The following is a 16,423-nucleotide window of genomic DNA, read 5'->3' on the forward strand; positions in this document are numbered from 1 at the left end:
GGGGCAGCCCGGAGGCTGGCAGGTGCCTCCCGGGAGAGTCAGTGCAGGGGTCCCGGACAGCCGAGTAACTGGGCTCACCGGGACCTCCCAAACCTGACTGCGTTTAGTCGTCTCATAGCTGAGCCTTGGGTGCAGTAACGGATTCAGTGATCTGGGAATCACTGGTTTGGCTGAAGCACCAAAGAAAGGGGACACAAATACCAGGATCTTAACACTGATACCATCAACCTGCCATCTGCACACTTAAATCTAACTCCTCCTGTGGTCAGGAGCCGTGCGCGTCAACAAGTATTCAGCTGGCATCCTCAGGTACCAGGAGCCTCTTAAAACGGGTGATCGCTCAACAGATGACTGGATAAAGAAGAGGTGGTATATTTATACAATGGAATACTACTCAGCCATGAAAAACGACAACATAACGCCATTTGCAGCAACATGAATGGAACTGGAGAGTGTCATTCTAAGTGAAGTAAGCCAGAAAGAGAAAGAAAAATACCATATGAGATCACTCATATGTGGGATCTAAAAAAAAAGAAAAAGACGGATGATCGCCGCTGTAGGCTGCCCTCCACCAGCTCACGGTCCCCCAGGGCAGCCTGAGAGCAGCACACGGAAACACAGAAAGGATGGCAAAATCCCGAGCACGGTGAGAAACAGGAAGGGCTCTCCAAGGACTGGAAAGGACTCTGGATTTAGGCTGAGCTCAGGAAGTTTCGGGAAATGGTCCGGGAGCGGCGACATGAAGAACTAGTTGGAGGCGCCAAGAGCCAGGGTGAGTAGGATGCTGTTCCCGGCAGGGACGGTCATTCCAAGGGCACGGAGGCGGGAAGGGCTGGGAATATGGGAAGCATTTCGGGAAACTGGGGTGTGGGGAGCCCAAGGCGGGTGGCTTGAAGTGATCCAGGGGGGACCCACAGAGCCTGGGTTATGGGGACCCCAGGTGTGCGGGCGGTGAGGATTCTGGTGCGCAAACTGAAGGCAGCTGACCATCAGATCCAACGGAGGAATCCCACGGTCACAAGCAACGCAAGGAGGAATGCCACGGGGGCTGGAAAGAACCAGGGGCAGAGAGCTCTCCAGGGGCAGGGAGGCCGGAAGGAAGGTCGGAGCCCACTCCGAGCAGGCGGAGGTGAAGGCAGGTAAGAGAGGGCGGGCCACCGGGCAAGGACTCTGGGTCAGGACACGGGTAGGACACGAGGGAACTAATTCACCTGCCCTGCCTGCACCCCAGCAGAAAACACCTCACTTCGTGACTCCGGGATCACGGAGTCCCCACAAGGCCTGAATGTGTCACAAATTTTGCAGTCTTGTGTGAAGATGGACCCAGGGGACAGATGTCAGAGGCCTGGCCCGGAGCAGGTGTCCCCGTCTTCATATGCTTTCTTGACCCCAAAGAGGGTGTCGGCCTGATGAATAAAACTCAAACAGATTTACAGCAAAGACGCCCGCCACGGTGGCCTGGAAACCCAGTGAGGTCAAAATGTGCCTGTTCATTAATATATTTTAAAAATTTTAAATGCAGATTTCTGAAATAATTATAGAATTCTTTTGTGTGCATGTGTGTTTTAAGGGGGGAAGTAATCAGTTTATTTAACGTGTTTATTTAAATGGAGGGACTGGGGATGGAAGCCAGGACCTCGTGCAGGGCAAACACACACTCTACCACTGAGCAACACCCTCCCCCCTCTAGAATTCTTAAGTAAAAGTTGTGCACAAGAAAATTGGTCTAACAGTTCCTTTCCACACTAAAGTTAACCAGTCCCTACAGATTTACAAATGGATTCATTGGTAGCCCAGAGGGTAAAGGAATTTCTTTTTAACATGTGCAATCCTTTCAATATTTTTTTAAAAAAATTACTAGCAGCCCACACGGGGCATCTGAATTCCACCCGCTGCCCGATCGCTCAGCGCCAGTGCCGGGTGAGGGTGGGGCTGGGGCCACGCTGGGGACGCAGAATGACGCCCCCTGCGCCTTGAGGGCTGAGTGACAATGCCGACACCTGCACCGACACCTGCTTTTCGTCTGGGGCCTGAGATCACGACACAAAGGTCTTGCCCTTTTCAGCGGCCGCGGACAGTGTTCAACAGGCAATGAGGAACACTTCTGCTAACTACCTTTCAGTCTCCTGTTTGGACGCGTTATTAAATCGATCCATCAAATTAACGGGACCTTGTTAAGTTCCCTGCATTAAAGATGAAAACAGCCAAGGTGGGGAGGGTGCAGCTCAGGGGTGGAGCACGTGCTCAGCACGCAGCAGGTCCCGGGTTCAATCCCCAGGACCCCCCCGCTCACAAAAGAATAATAATAAAAAACTTTAAATACAGAGTTTTAAAAAAATAAGTAAAAGGCACCGCAATGATGATGGTGTGGATGTAGATAACGGGCCTCCTCTTAAAGCACAGAGATGAACCAGCACAGGGAGACACTGACGTCCAGAGCCAGAACGTCCGACATTCACGTGGAACGCTGGCGACTTCGGCCGCGCGTCAGCGGCCACCGAAAGGGACCGAGACTTGGGATTCAGAGTCGGGGCCGCCTGGCAGGCGGCCGGGGTGATTCCACCGTCTCGTGGAGCCGCCGGGCCTCAGTTTCTCCGTCTGGGGAGCAGAGACGATCTCACAGGATCGCTAGGAAGACCGGAACGCCGGGCCCTCCCGTTCACGATAAACGTTAGCTCGTCACAGCCTGGGACGGCCATCAGCTGGGTGGGCCTGACTATCGAGCTTCCTTACCCCTGGCTGCCTGTTTGGAGAAACCTGTAATGCATTTAATTTAACACAGGAGGCCAGTCTTTTTTTTTTTTTTTTTGGTCTCTCTGTTAAGATGGGACCATGCAGGGCTCCACTGGGATACAGGCAAGCAGACCCGGGTTCTCCGTCTCCCCAGATGTTCACTGACGCTCATCTGAGCTATTTCAGAGCATCTCCAACCAGATGGTCTGCACGGGGGAGGGGGGCAGCCAGGGCTTCCGTCCCCCCCCCATCCATCCATCTGTCCATTTTGACTCTCAAAAGCCAACTGTGGGCGTGAAACGGAGGGTCTGCCCCCTTCTGAGGGAAGGGGGTGCCGCCCTGCCTCCCCCGAGCCCCTCGCCGCCCCCTGGATTCTGCTCTGGGGGCCCCTCTGACCTCAGCTGGGGTGAGTCATGTCCAACGTCAAGAAGAGAGTTTTAGGTTCCAAGGGAAGAGGCCACCTGCTCCCCGGGTCGTGGTCCCAGCGGCGGCCGCGACTCTGAGAGCGCTCCTGGGACACACCCACGTGAGAGAAGGATGCCCGGCTCTGACCAGACCTCCTCCTGGATCTCATCTCATGAGATGCTCACATGGCAGGCTCCTGCCTTCCCCCGTGTCCTGCGTGGTGGGACGCCAGCCTGCCTGGGGTGTCCCGCCTCTGGGTGACTCCAGGCCAGCCCTGCCCACCCTGGGATGTGGGACCTGGGTCTCGCCCAGCGAAGCGCCCTGAATAGGCTTGGCGCCACGGACGAAATGGACCGCGCTTTCTTTCGCAAGCGTATTTCGCCTGGAGGGTAGGGTTTCCCTCCCGCACACTGCGTCTAGGATTTTCCCAGGAAGCTCAATGAAAGTTGCAATGATAACATCAGGGGTGGAGTCCCAGCGACTCCGGGCATCGGCGAGAGCAGGGCTCTCCGCTGCAGCTGGTGCCTCCGTCCAGCCTCTCAGGGGCGATGAAATTCCAGGAGAATGTGGAGCAAAGACATCGAACCCCCCAAAAAAACACCAAAAAAAAAAAAAAAGGTGAACTGGGTTCTTAGAAAGGAAGGAAAAATTATACCATTTTCACAGCCGCCCTCAATGCCTGAAGCAACGGCGCACAGGAGCAAGGGACAGGGAGGGCTGCGGCCTTCCAGCTGGGGCACGGAAAGAGATGCTCCAGAAAGTTCGGGGCGGTCGAGATGGAATGTCAATTCGAAGGACTCCCTCACACCTCCACAGTCCTGCCTCTCACTGGGTCAGCCTTCTGCTAAATTCTGCACTCCAGCCCTCATTTCAAGCGTAAATCACAGGATGCCCGCCCCCCCCCACCCCAGTCCCTTCTTCTGTCCCTCCATCACTTCCCCTTTGTCCTTGCCAGCATGGCCATGAGTGCCCCCACCTCGACGCCCCGCCAGCCTGGCCCTGCCCCCCCGCCACCCCGCTGTCCCTTCCACGCACGTCCCTTGGTTCCCCGAATCGGCCAGCTCTCCCTTGTCAAGGCCTCCGCATATGCTGTTCCCCCCGCCGGCAATGCTGTTCCCTCCCCTCCCGACTGCCTTCCACCCTCCTGACTCGAACTGGAGGGCGTGCGCCTCGCGGCTGGGACTCAGCCGCCCTGTTGTGTGAGGGTGAAGGTTCAGAAACACTGCAGGACGGTACGGCCCCGCCGAGGGCAGACAGGACCGGCTGCCAAAGAGGAAATGAGCCCCCCACTGCCCGGGAACCGACCCCCACATCCCCGAGCCCAGAAGTAATTGGGGTTTTAGCCCTCGGTCTCTGCAAACTGACAAGCCGGCCCAGCACTGAGCACTCTGCCTGGCTTCAGTCCTCACCACCAAGGCAAAGGCAGGTTTACTTTCCCCATTGCACAGACGGGATGATGGAGGACCCCACGGGGAGGGACTTGCTCCAATCATCCTGCCAGGAGGTCCTCCTGAGCGCCTATGCACCGCCGCCCCCTCCTTGGTTATCTCCCCAGGGTACCCGGCCCGGTGACGCGCAGACGTCCAGGCTCCCTGCTGCGTGCCGGCCGGTCGGCATCCTTCGGTGGCAGCTCTGATGAGAGGAGGCAGGGCAGGAGGTGGCCTCTGGGGAAGGTTTCTGGCACAGAGTCTGCTGTGACGTGGCGTCTGGACAAGCCCTGTTCCTAACAGAGGTCGAGCTCCCCCCGGCCAAGAGCATCATTCAGTGCTCAAGTCTCCTCGGAGTTCACACGAAGCATGGGGGCTGTGTGAGCCTCACGGGGCGGAGGCGGGGGGAGAGGCGGAGTTACGGGGAGACAGAAGGGCTCGGTGGGCTGACGGCGGGGAGGTGGCTGAGCCCCGACCCACCCCGGGTCCGTCCTCAGGGTTCCCAAAGCCTTTAGAATCAGGTTCCGTTTAGGTTCCGATGAGGGGCGGGATGCACTGAGGCCAACACATGCACACGCCTTCAGCAAAGCACCGTGAGGGATGGGGACCCCGGGTTAGAACCCCTGAGATGCCTTCTTTTGGAGTTCAGTACCTTCCCTTCCAAGACAGGAATCCCTTCTAACAAAGGGCAAATGAGAGCCTCCCCCTGATGCCTTCCCTGTGGTCCCTGCCTCTAAAAACAGAACTGAGGACCAAAGAACCACCCAGTGGAGAATCCACACAAATGTGTCTGTGAAAACTCTCAAACTAAGAGGCCGCCTGCCTGTAAGCTGCAGCTTGAAGGAGAGACACACCACGGTGTCCCAGGAAAACCGGGGGGAACTGGGGTCCCCACAAACACACGGCTTTTCGGGGCAACACAGAGACACCGTCGACTGGAATTGTGCCCCAGAACACCCTTGGGTAGCTGCAAAGCGTCCGCCAGCCGTGGGGACCCGCTCTGGAGTCGGAAAGAAGCGAGGTCAAATCTAACCGCGACGTTCTAGCAGGTGACTCCATCCGGGCAAATTCTCAGCCTCAGTTTACCCAAGAGCCCAGCCAACAATGAGTTCGTGATGGGCCTCCTGCAGGATTCAACGAGACGAGCCATGAAGTTTCTTGCAGGGCACGGGTCCCCGGGCAGCGCTGTTGTAACGGTTTTGATCATTATTGGCAAGTTTATTTATTTATTTTTTTGCAGGGGGAGGTAATTCAACTTTTTTTACTTATTTATTTTTTGATGGAGGGATTGGGGATGGAACCCAGGATCCGGTGTGCGCTAAGCACACGCTCTGCCCCTGAGCTGTGCCCTCCCTTCCCCAAGCAGGTTTATTCATGAGGACAAAGGAGCCTCCTGTCTCCACGAGCGCAGAGGAGAAGCCGGCGAAAAGCTCACCTGCGTGGCCGACGCCTCCAAAACCAACCCAGAGAGAATCTCACATTCGCCACCCGGGGCCGGGGAACCTCGCAGTAATTCAACACGGAAAGGTTCGCGCTCGTGATGGGATTCTCCAGGACGTCGTGACAGAAGCCATCCGTGACACTCACCCGACTCCAAACGCCGGCCTGGGTGAGCAGCCACCACGCAAATACTCAGAGAGGGACACTTGAGAACTGGCCGGCTCCCAGCAAGTTAAGACAGAGCCCGTCGGTGTGGCCCGTTCCGTCGGCAAAGCCTCCACGCTAAAGCCCAGCAGGGCAGCTCAGGCTGCAAGGATCAGATAAAACCCGGAGTCAGATCGTTAGATGTTCTAGAAAAAGGTTCCCTCCCTGCCATAACACAGGCATCTCTGCGTGACTGGGTTTGAACATCCTCAGCAAACGAAGTGAGAGAGATCAGAGAAGACTTAGGTTCCCAAACCAGCTGGCCAGGTCCGCACACATCCCGAGCTGTCCCCGCCCTCGCCTGGAGGGACTCTGGTGGCCAGATTGGTCTCGGGAGCTCAAGACAAGAAGCCGGTCCCCGAGTTTCCCAGGATGCGAGCGCGGAGCTGAAGCGGCGCCCGGAGGACCCGCCGAGGCCACCGATCCGACCAGCCTAGTGACTTACTCATCAACGCGCCGCCCGAGCAAGCGAGCAAGCGAGCGAGGCAGGGTTTCCTCCCAAGCGAGCCCGGAGCGCCGATGCCCGCACGGGCCGGCCGGCGTGCTCCCCGCCGTCCGCGCGGTCCACGTCTCAGACCTCATGATCCAGAAACCGAACCACGAGGAGGGAGATGCATCAGGGAGGGAGCGCAGAGCGGCATCCTGAACAAGGACGCCCGGCGACAGCCCGCCTCTGCACCACCAAGCACGCCCAGCGCCTTCTCCGGAGAGCCCGGCTGCGCATCGCTGGAGTGCGCTGGGCGAGAGGTGTGATTAATATTCGTCGAGGCACCGCTCAGGCCTTTGACGTGGCCAACCACCCCGTGCAGCCAAGTGCTTTGCTGGATCTGCAGGGAGCAGCTCTCGCCTCCTCCCAGGCGCGATCTGGCACCTTCTTCGGCTGAAGGGTTTTGCTTTTCCTTTTCTCCCCGCCTCCCCAGCTCTGCGCTCAGAGGCGCGTTGTCTTCGGGCTTGAAGGCCATGTGCAGTTTCTACCAGTAACACCGTCCAGGGATGACAAAGCGTCCAGCCAGACAGACAAGGCGAACCGGCTCTCATCTGAGCCAAGGGCCGGGGGCGCCCAGTGAGGGCGCAGCAGGCTTGGGGATGAAGTGACCTGGCCACCAGGACAACACCCTTCCCCTCCTGGACCCCACGGTCTGCTCCGTAACGTCCCCTCAGTTACCTGCAGCCCCCCGAGTTCTGGCGGACCTCCCTCTGCCAGTGGCGAGGTATGACGGTGGCCCCGCACAGCCCCAAGGAGGCAAGGCGTGTGCTGCCGCCCCCAGGAAGACACCAGTGGTCCCCATGTCCTCACTGCGGGGAGGCCACACCCACACCTGTCACTGCCTCACTGCTCCCACCACCTGCTGGACTCTGCTGGAGTCTCCCCTGTGCAACACGCCTCCTCCTTCCATCAGTGCTTCCCCGTTTCCTGCCTCCCTGTCATCTCCTCCTCCCCCTCCTCCCCCTTACCTCCCCCTCCTCCCCCCTTACCTCCCCCTCCTCCCTCTTTCCTCCCCCTCCTCCCTCTTTCCTCCCCCTCCTCCCCCCTTACCTCCCCCTCCCTTACCTCCTCCCCCTCCCCTCTTACCTCCTCCCCCTCCCCCTTACCTCCTCCTCCCCCTCCTCCCCCTTACCTCCCCCTCCTCCCCCCTTACCTCCCCCTCCTCCCTCTTTCCTCCCCCTCCTCCCCTTCCTCCCCCCTTACCTCCCCCTCCCTTACCTCCTCCTCCCCCTCCTCCCCCTTACCTCCCCCTCCTCCCCCTTACCTCCCCCTCCTCCCTCTTTCCTCCCCCTCCTCCCCCCTTACCTCCCCCTCCCTTACCTCCTCCCCCTCCCCTCTTACCTCCTCCCCCTCCCCCTTACCTCCTCCTCCCCCTCCTCCCCCCTTACCTCCCCCTCCTCCCCTCCCCCGTTACCTCCTCCCTTACTCCCTTTCCTCCCCCTCCTCCCCCTTACCTCCCCTCCTCCCCCCTTACCTCCCCCTCCCTTACCTCCTCCCCCTCCCCTCTTACCTCCTCCCCCTCCCCCTTACCTCCTCCTCCCCCTCCTCCCCCCTTACCTCCCCCTCCTCCCCCTTACCTCCCCCTCCTCCCTCTTTCCTCCCCCTCCTCCCCCCTTCCTCCCCCTCCCTTACCTCCTCCCCCTCCCCTCTTACCTCCTCCCCCTCCCCCTTACCTCCTCCTCCCCCTCCTCCCCCCTTACCTCCCCCTCCTCCCCTCCCCCGTTACCTCCTCCCTTACTCCCTTTCCTCCCCCTCCTCCCCCTTACCTCCCCTCCTCCCCCCTTACCTCCCCCTCCCTTACCTCCTCCCCCTCCCCTCTTACCTCCTCCCCCTCCCCCTTACCTCCTCCTCCCCCTCCTCCCCCCTTACCTCCCCCTCCTCCCCCTTACCTCCCCCTCCTCCCTCTTTCCTCCCCCTCCTCCCCCCTTACCTCCCCCTCCCTTACCTCCTCCCCCTCCCCTCTTACCTCCTCCCCCTCCCCCTTACCTCCTCCTCCCCCTCCTCCCCCCTTACCTCCCCCTCCTCCCCTCCCCCGTTACCTCCTCCCTTACTCCCTTTCCTCCCCCTCCTCCCCCTTACCTCCTCCTCCCTCCTCCCCTTACCTCCCCCTCCAATGCCGATGTCAAGTTCCACCTCTGCCAGGCTCCACCTGTCCCCTCCTTCCCGCCGCCCCTGCCCCGTCATTACTCAGCCCATCATCCCCTCTCTCCTGGGCTCTTACTGGACGCGAAGGCGTCTCCTCCACCGTCTGTCCCGGCAGCACCTTTTGAGTCCCGTCTCCATCGGCCGAGATGAATCCTCTTCAAGGACACTCCATCCAACCGCCCCCCTGGAGCGAATGCCTGAGCGGTCCCCACTGCCAGCTGGGTCACCCCCAAACGTCGCCACCTGCAGCGCCTGGACCCCAGGGCTGCCTCCAGCAGGCCCCCGTATCGCCCGCACTGCGTCTACCCGGGCCCCGGTCCTCTGCACACGGGCGGGGCTCCCCCTGCAAACACCCAGCGCCGATGTGATCTGTGAGTCCCTCGCCAGTGAGCCGACCAGTGCCCGGTGGGGGAGGTCGTGAAGGAAAGTCACAGAACTTGACTGGGGACGTGGGTCGCAAAGGGGTGAGTGGGGAGGGGCCCCCCGAGGAGCGACACAGAGTGACGCCGTCCAGGTTCACACATCAGCAACACCGCGCACCAGCGAGTGACCCAGCTCGGTGCAGCCACCCGACCTCCTGCAGCCCCCAATTCCTCATCTGCCCTGCGGGGAGACCAGGATCCCGTAAAGACACAGCGCTCTCTTCCCAAACCCACGCGCAGCACCCGACACCGGAGCCTGCAGCTGGTCACCCTCCTCACGCAGCGTGGGACGGAACCGCCCGTCCCCACACGGCCGCGCCGTCTCAGCCGAGGCCGGGACCCCATCCCCGGGGGGACGCTAGAGGGCCCTGCAAGTCCTCACACAGAGGGAATGCCGTCCCTCTCGGCTTCTTAAAGAGAAGACCCGAGGTCAACAGGAAGGACTGGTCGGCAGGGCGGGCATGTCAGGCTGGTCGGGGCATCATGGTGTCCGCCCTCCCCATCTGGAGGTTGGCTCTCCTCCCCAAACCAGAGGACCACACGTAGGGCCGGGCTGGGGGCAGCTGTGGGTCTGCAGGCCTGGTGATGACTGGGAGTGTCATGGCACAGGTCCCTGGGGCCGGGGGAGCCTTCAGGACACAGAGCAATGCCAGTTTGCTGGCTCACGAGGTGGGAACGGGGCTGGCTGGGGCTGCCCGCCTGCAGGCCGGCTGGTGGGAAGCCCCAGCCCCTGGGGCAGGTGGGTGCTACCGGGCTCCAGGCCAGAATCCGACATCCGCTGATGGATGCATATGATACCACACAAACAGAGTCCGACCCATCCCACAAATGGGCCGCACATCCTCGTCTTCACCACCCCGGCGATGGTTGTGGAAGGACCGGGGAGAAGCCACACACGGAGGGTCCGCACAGCTGAGCCCAGCAGCAACCTGGCACCGCCCAGCACATCCCCAAACCCAGGTTTCACAGCACGGCTACACTGATTTCCCCTGGGAAAAACAAAACAAAACAAAAAAACAAAAAAAAACCCACAGATTTTTACGACTTTCTCCTAAATGTGTATGGAATTTCTTCCTGGGCTGTTTGGCCATGAGTGGCCACAGCCCAGGAAACTCACAGGGAAGCTGTGCGCCAGGTCACTGATGAAAGCGACAAATGACAGACAATTAACGGAGGTGACCAGGAGTCCGTTACAGCACACGTCACCATGGAAACGGCCAACGGTCTGTCACACAAGCACCTTCCGAGAAAATAAGACACAAAACGGCCGTTGAGCGACTGAATGTGGGAGCATGAAAGTTTGCAAACATTAAAACAAAAATTTTTTAATGGTTTAACCACATCTTAGGGGAGGATGTGAGATGTCTCGCTATGGGCGGTGACAGGAATCTCCATGGTTTTGCATCAAGCCTTCAAGGAGACACGCTGGGCAAATGAGCACTGATTTTAGCTCAAAAGACCTACGGCAAAAAGCCTGGAATTTTCCTCCAGGAAAACTGGAGCTGGCAAGGGCCGCGAAATATCCACACACCTCCCGCCACAGGCAGAGCGTGAGGCTTTCAACGAGCCACACCATCTGGTGTTTATTTGTTTTTCTTTTTCTCCCTTCAGTGGGAGAAAAAGGGAGCAGGCGGGTATTAAAGTTCCTTCTAGCAAAGTGTGAAAAAAAAAAAAAAACAGAAGAGTGAGACGGGCGGGAATCCTGAGATTTAAAAAAAAGGCAGAGCAATCAGCCAGCGAGGAGGCGGCCCCGCCCCCTCTGAAATGCGCTGGGTTGTAAGTAACTGAAAAGCACTGAAATCTGACCAGCCGCTCCCAGCGCAGCAGCCGGCAGCCGACCGACCGGGAGGGAGCAGGGCTCGGAGAATTTCTCAGGGAAGCGAACCCAGCGGCCTTCACTGGGGGCCACTAAGTCCCCGAAGCAAGGTCCCCATGCCTGGCGTGGCCCGGGGGGTGTCCGATGTCCGCACCTGAGTATTCCTTCCCCTCCGTTTCAGTCGGGAAGTCCCCCCCCACCACGACAAACTGCAGACGGGCTCTGGAAACAGCTAAAGCGTGCATGGGCCACCGCCAACGCAGCCACCTCCCGGTCTGACTTCTGCCTCTGTTAATAGGCAGAATTCCCACGGCCTACAGGTCAAAAGAAATGGCGCTTTGTTAAGGCTCACGTTTTATTTTCAGAGACACCTTCAGTAAAAACCAGCAGGGGACGAAGACGGGAAGACACAGGCAGAAGCAGAGGCCGAGGGGTGGCATGTTTCCACGTGGACCTTTTCTGGGCTGAGAGCTGAGCGCTGGGTGCCTTTAATTCTCCTTGGAAAATATGACACTTGAGAACCGTCCTTTGAACTGTTTCTCAAAATAGGGCCTGGGCCTCCCAGTGGATCCCCGGGCTGCAGAAACCCGAGCCGGGAGCTTGCGGGCTCTGCTGGGACCGCCCATCCGGCCTTCAGACCTGCACGCCCCGGGGCCACGGAGCTGTGGGCGAGGCCAGCCTGCTTCCCAGGCACCTCTGACCGGAGAGTTCAAAACAGAGAACGCGGGATAACACCACGCCGATTACACAGGCTCCCTGGGTGTCAGGTCATCTGCTGTCCTGAACCGTCCACCCAGCACTGGGCAGGGTCGGGGGGAGGTCCCTTATGCCACTGAGCTAGTCCCCAGCCCCCATACTCCTCCTGCTCAGAGAGTATCTGACTCAGACCTGCCTTTAGCCCCCGACCCCCATCCACCTGCAACACCAGATCGGAAACTGGAGTGAGCACCGGAATTCTTATTGCAAGTCTGTGATTTCCAGGGAGCAATCACGCCCCCTCAGCGCAAAGCCAGACGCTTGAAAGGGAGTCTCTGAGGTCTGGCCTTGCAAGGCTGTCCGTCCGCCCGTCTCCCGGGATTGCTCCCAGGCTCCCAGGGGCAGAGCCTGGCTGGAGGGTCTGCAATCTGGGAGCCCCTCTTTGAGAGACAGAGGACACCCAGGAGCATGTGACAAGAACAGGGCATCAGTGAAGTCAGCCGGAAGAAGAAAGACAGACACCATTCGATATCGCTCACATCGTGGGGTCTAAAAAAATATGACACAAATGAACTTACTTACAAAGCAGGGACTCAGACTCACAGACACAGAAAACAAGCTTAGGGTTACCAGCTCCACAGAGACCAGGTGGGACCCACCCTCCGCCGCAGAGAAGCCACTGTGGGGTTCAGAGGCCTCACCGGGAGGGCGGGGGGGGGGGGAGCTGCAATGAGAAAACTCAGCCCCTGTTCGCATGGGGGAGTCAGATGTGGAGGAATTGCAGCATTACACATGCCAGGCAGAGAAAGGAGACTCTTTTGAGACGTGCACAGTCATTCCTCCAGCCCAGGGAGAGGCTGGACTGATCAGGTGGAGGAGGGGGGGGCAGCCCCCAAGGACGGGAGCAGGGGTGCTGGTGGGGCGGGGAGGGCTGCTCTGCAGACACCCGGCCTGCCCTCCTGGTGAGCAGGACTTGAAAACCCCAGGGACTTGCCCCCCCCTGCACAAAGCAGCTCACGATCGGCCAGCGACCCTGCTTCTTGCTTGGCGGTGTTAGCCCACGCCCGAAAAGGCCTCGGGGCGCCGGGGTGGGAGCCCCCTGGGTGCACGTTCCCCATCTCAAGAGAGGAACAGAGACGCCTCCTCCCAGGTGACGGGCCTGGCATGTAGAACAAAGTGACCCAGGCATCTGGCACTCGGATGCGCCCAGGAGACAAGCCCGCCTTGCACCCGGCTCGGCCTCCAGCCCGATTCGGGGAGCGTTCCCACCCCGAGGCGCAGGGAGGTCGTTCGGGCTTCTCCGGGAGCTAACACGCGTTTGAGGTCAACCAAAGTAGCCTTTGGGTTTATTCACTATTGTTGTCCACCAGCCCCACAGGTCGCCAGCCCCATCGCAGTCCTTCCCCGGCCTGGGGCCACTTCCGGACTCAGGGTGGCCAGGAGGAGCTGGCGGGGAAGCCCCCCGTTCTGTCCTGTGCGCTGCGTGGGTACCAACCCTCTGCCGGCTCAGCCCCCGGCCTGCCCCCGGCCGCTCCGAGCAGGCCCGGGGGATACCCGCTTCCTCCCACTGCTGGCAACCACCACCCCTTGCTGTTTGCTTCTTGCAAAGCAAAACAGAAATGAAGATGCAAAAAAAAAAAAACAAAAAAACAAACAAACAAAAAAACGCTCAGCGCGGCGCCTGAAGTCCTTTATGACACAGTGCTCGGCGGTGTTCCCCATCCCTGCAGCCAGAATCCACCTGCCAATCCCCAGAGCCCGGCCTGCGTGTCCCCAGCCCCCAGCAAAGCCACCTGGAACCCGTTAAGGGGTCTTAAAAGTGAGAACTTCACGTGTTTTTCTATAGTGAAAAAGAGTATGAAAACAAAAATATATATTCACATATGACTGAAGCATTGTGCTGTGCACCGGAAACTGACACTGCATTGTAAACTGATTCTACTTAAATTAAAAAAAAAAAAATTCACGTGTTTTTCAGCTTAATTCTAACCTACTGATAAGAAAAAAGATTTCTAGCAAATAAAGCGGCACATTTGTCCACGTCCTCACCACGATGTGTCAATAGACAGCGTTCCCTCCCACGTTCAACAGAAAAGTTACACGGAAAATTTACAGAAGTCGCTTAAAAACTCAGCTAGCAGTAATACTGAAAAACACATTCAGCTAAGGGAAAAAAAACCCAGCTGAATTCACATGTAAACTCTGCTGAGCTCAATACACCTAAATAAAATTCAGATCAGTTAGCCCCTTTACTATTTTTTTTTTTACGTATAAAGTAGAAAAATTTGTAGAATTTTATGGAAAAAAATTGTAAAAAATTATGCCATACAGCTGCCAGATTTTCGTCGCTGGCTTTTGAAATCTGAATGTGACATCGCCCCAAAATAGAGAATTATTGTTGTATTTTATCCGACACCTTGGTGGGGGGGGGCGGAAATCAATGTTCAGGGGGAATATTCCAAGAGCTACTGTTTAATCAGAAACAGGAACATGTTAGGAAAGAAAACAAAAGATGTGTTAGGGCCATATTTACATGGTGGTGTAGGTAATGACCAGGTCCCCAGGGAAGATTTAGGTTCTCGAAGCCTTGAAGGTCATCTTCTGCTGGAAAGCCACAGGTGGTCTGCTGGGGCCTGGGCGTGCAGCCCCGGGAGGGGACGGCTGATGTCACAGATGCCTCTGTTGACACCTCAGGCCGGCCAGGCTGGACCCCACCCGGGGGACTCCCCTCCGGGACCACAGGGGGGGTGAGGCAGGAGAAGCGGACAGCCGACAGTGGCCAGGACGGCCTCCCGCACAGCTGGACCTCTCCATGGTCCCTTCTCTTCAGCCCCCTCCCAAGCCTGGTCCCCTGCCCCTGCCTGGGTTTTTCCTAAGACGCCTTCAGCAAATGCGACTTCCAGGGAAAGCCGCTCAAAGCAGAGGGGGCGGATTTCTCGTTTTCCCTGTAAAAGCCCCTTGTCAGAGCAGCACCCCTGGGGCGGACTAGCTGTAACCCACACCACAGTCATTCTTTGTCCCCCGCCAGCTCTCACAAGGGTAGCCCTCCAGCTCAGCTTCCCAGGAGATTTCTTATCCTTGGGAAAAAATAAAAATAAAAAAAAAAAATCTTGGTTTCTTCTCACTTTCATGGGGCGGGACAGGAGCTGGAAGGCCGACACGATGGGCTGGTGAGAACCCCGCGGTCCTGCCCCCGCGGGGCTGCAGGTGCAGAGAGAGGGGGCCAGGAGGGGACAGCCACTGAGGGGCACACTCACACCACACCCCTCTGCAGACTGAAATGCTGTATCTGTGCAGTTAAAGCAAAGGAGGGGGAAACAGGTCAGCTCTGAACTGACGCCAGCCAGTCTTTTTTGTGCTTCTTACTGAAGGATCCAGTTTGGGGTGCATCCAGTGGCCCCCTCCCCAGCCCCCTACCTGCCATGCTGCAGCCCAGGACCTCACACCACCCCGATACCCACCCCTGCCTCTCCTGCTCCCCTGCATCTCTGCCTGGTCCCTAAAAATCCCCGCAGGAAATCCTTCTTCCATCAAGGGTTCCCAGGCAGGAGAAGCCACACCTCTTCCCCAGTCCCCCCCGACTCTGGGGGCGCCCCTACCCAGGGGTTCCCTGAGGCTGCCTCCAACTATTCATTTTTTTAAGAACATGCTTTTGATTAAAAAATGAAATCAACTTATTAAAGAAACGATCCTAGAAACTAGGGCAATAAACACTCAGCACTTATCGCCCCAGAATTACTTTACTGTTACTGACGCCCTCGAGGTTGTTTATAGGATTGAAGTGAAGCTGATGGTCAGGCCTGGGTGGGGAGCTGGAAACGGCCGAGGGGGGCGACCTGTGGTCCGATCAGATTTCCTTTGTGGACACTGAACGCTGAACTTCGCATCATTTTCATACATCACAAAATACGATTCTCCTTTTGGTTTTTTTAAACTCATTAGAAAAAGTTTTAAACTCATTAAAAATTTTTTAAAAACCAGGGGAGGAGGGTACAGCTTGGGGGTAGAAGGTGGGCTTAGCATGCACAAGGTCCTGGGTTCAATCCCCAGCATCTCCATTAAAAATAATAATAATAATAATGAATAAATAAGTAAATAAACCGAATTATTCCCCCCCCCCATAAAAAAGAATATAAAATTCTAAATAAAACTTCAATACATTCAGTAAACAGGTATTGGGGGCCGCCATGTACAAGGAATTTTCCAGGTGGTCTGTGACATCAATCATCCTGTAATTTGTGGTCCCAGATCAAGACGCTTATGGGGTGATAAGACAGACACTTAACTGTTACAAACGATAATACATTTTTGTTATTTTACAACAATGTTATAATGTTATTTTATAACAATGTTACAATGTTATTTATAACGATGTTACAATGTTATTGTATAACAATGTTACACTATTATTTTATAACAACAAAAGAAAAGCATGCGATTAAGGGATGTGACACTTTGCAAAACCGTATGTCATAAATACGTCAACCACAGGGCACTATATGCTGGTATTTTCAAACTACTATTGTCGACATTATTAAATTATAAAAACCAAGTTCGATTCGAGGCAAATCCTGCCCGTGGATTGTAATTCTGCAAGGAAATTACTGCAGTCGAAGTAGCCTATTGTCCAAAGGCATCACTTTCAATT

The 16,423-nt window shown here is 57.1% G+C and overlaps 1 protein-coding gene across 11 annotated transcripts in view; it reads right to left on the reverse strand.

Annotated features, from left to right (window-relative positions):
• Positions 1-16,423, reverse strand: part of COBL (cordon-bleu WH2 repeat protein) — a 153,642-nt gene that overhangs the window by 90,109 nt on the left and 47,110 nt on the right. For 6 of the 11 annotated variants that reach the window (XM_074358638.1, XM_074358635.1, XM_074358629.1 and 3 more), the window contains exons 1-2: positions 11,432-11,560; positions 10,381-10,503 (exon numbers count right to left, since the gene is read on the reverse strand). The exons of 2 other annotated variants lie outside the window; for them this stretch is intronic. In XM_074358638.1, the coding sequence (XP_074214739.1) occupies positions 10,381-10,472 (92 nt within the window). In that variant the 5' untranslated portion in view covers positions 10,473-10,503; positions 11,432-11,560. 3 more of the 11 variants (XM_074358632.1, XM_074358634.1, XM_074358633.1) reach the window with 3 other exon arrangements.

This window comes from Camelus bactrianus, chromosome 36, assembly GCF_048773025.1.
Source record: "Camelus bactrianus isolate YW-2024 breed Bactrian camel chromosome 36, ASM4877302v1, whole genome shotgun sequence".
In the NCBI taxonomy this organism is placed as follows: domain Eukaryota; kingdom Metazoa; phylum Chordata; class Mammalia; order Artiodactyla; family Camelidae; genus Camelus; species Camelus bactrianus.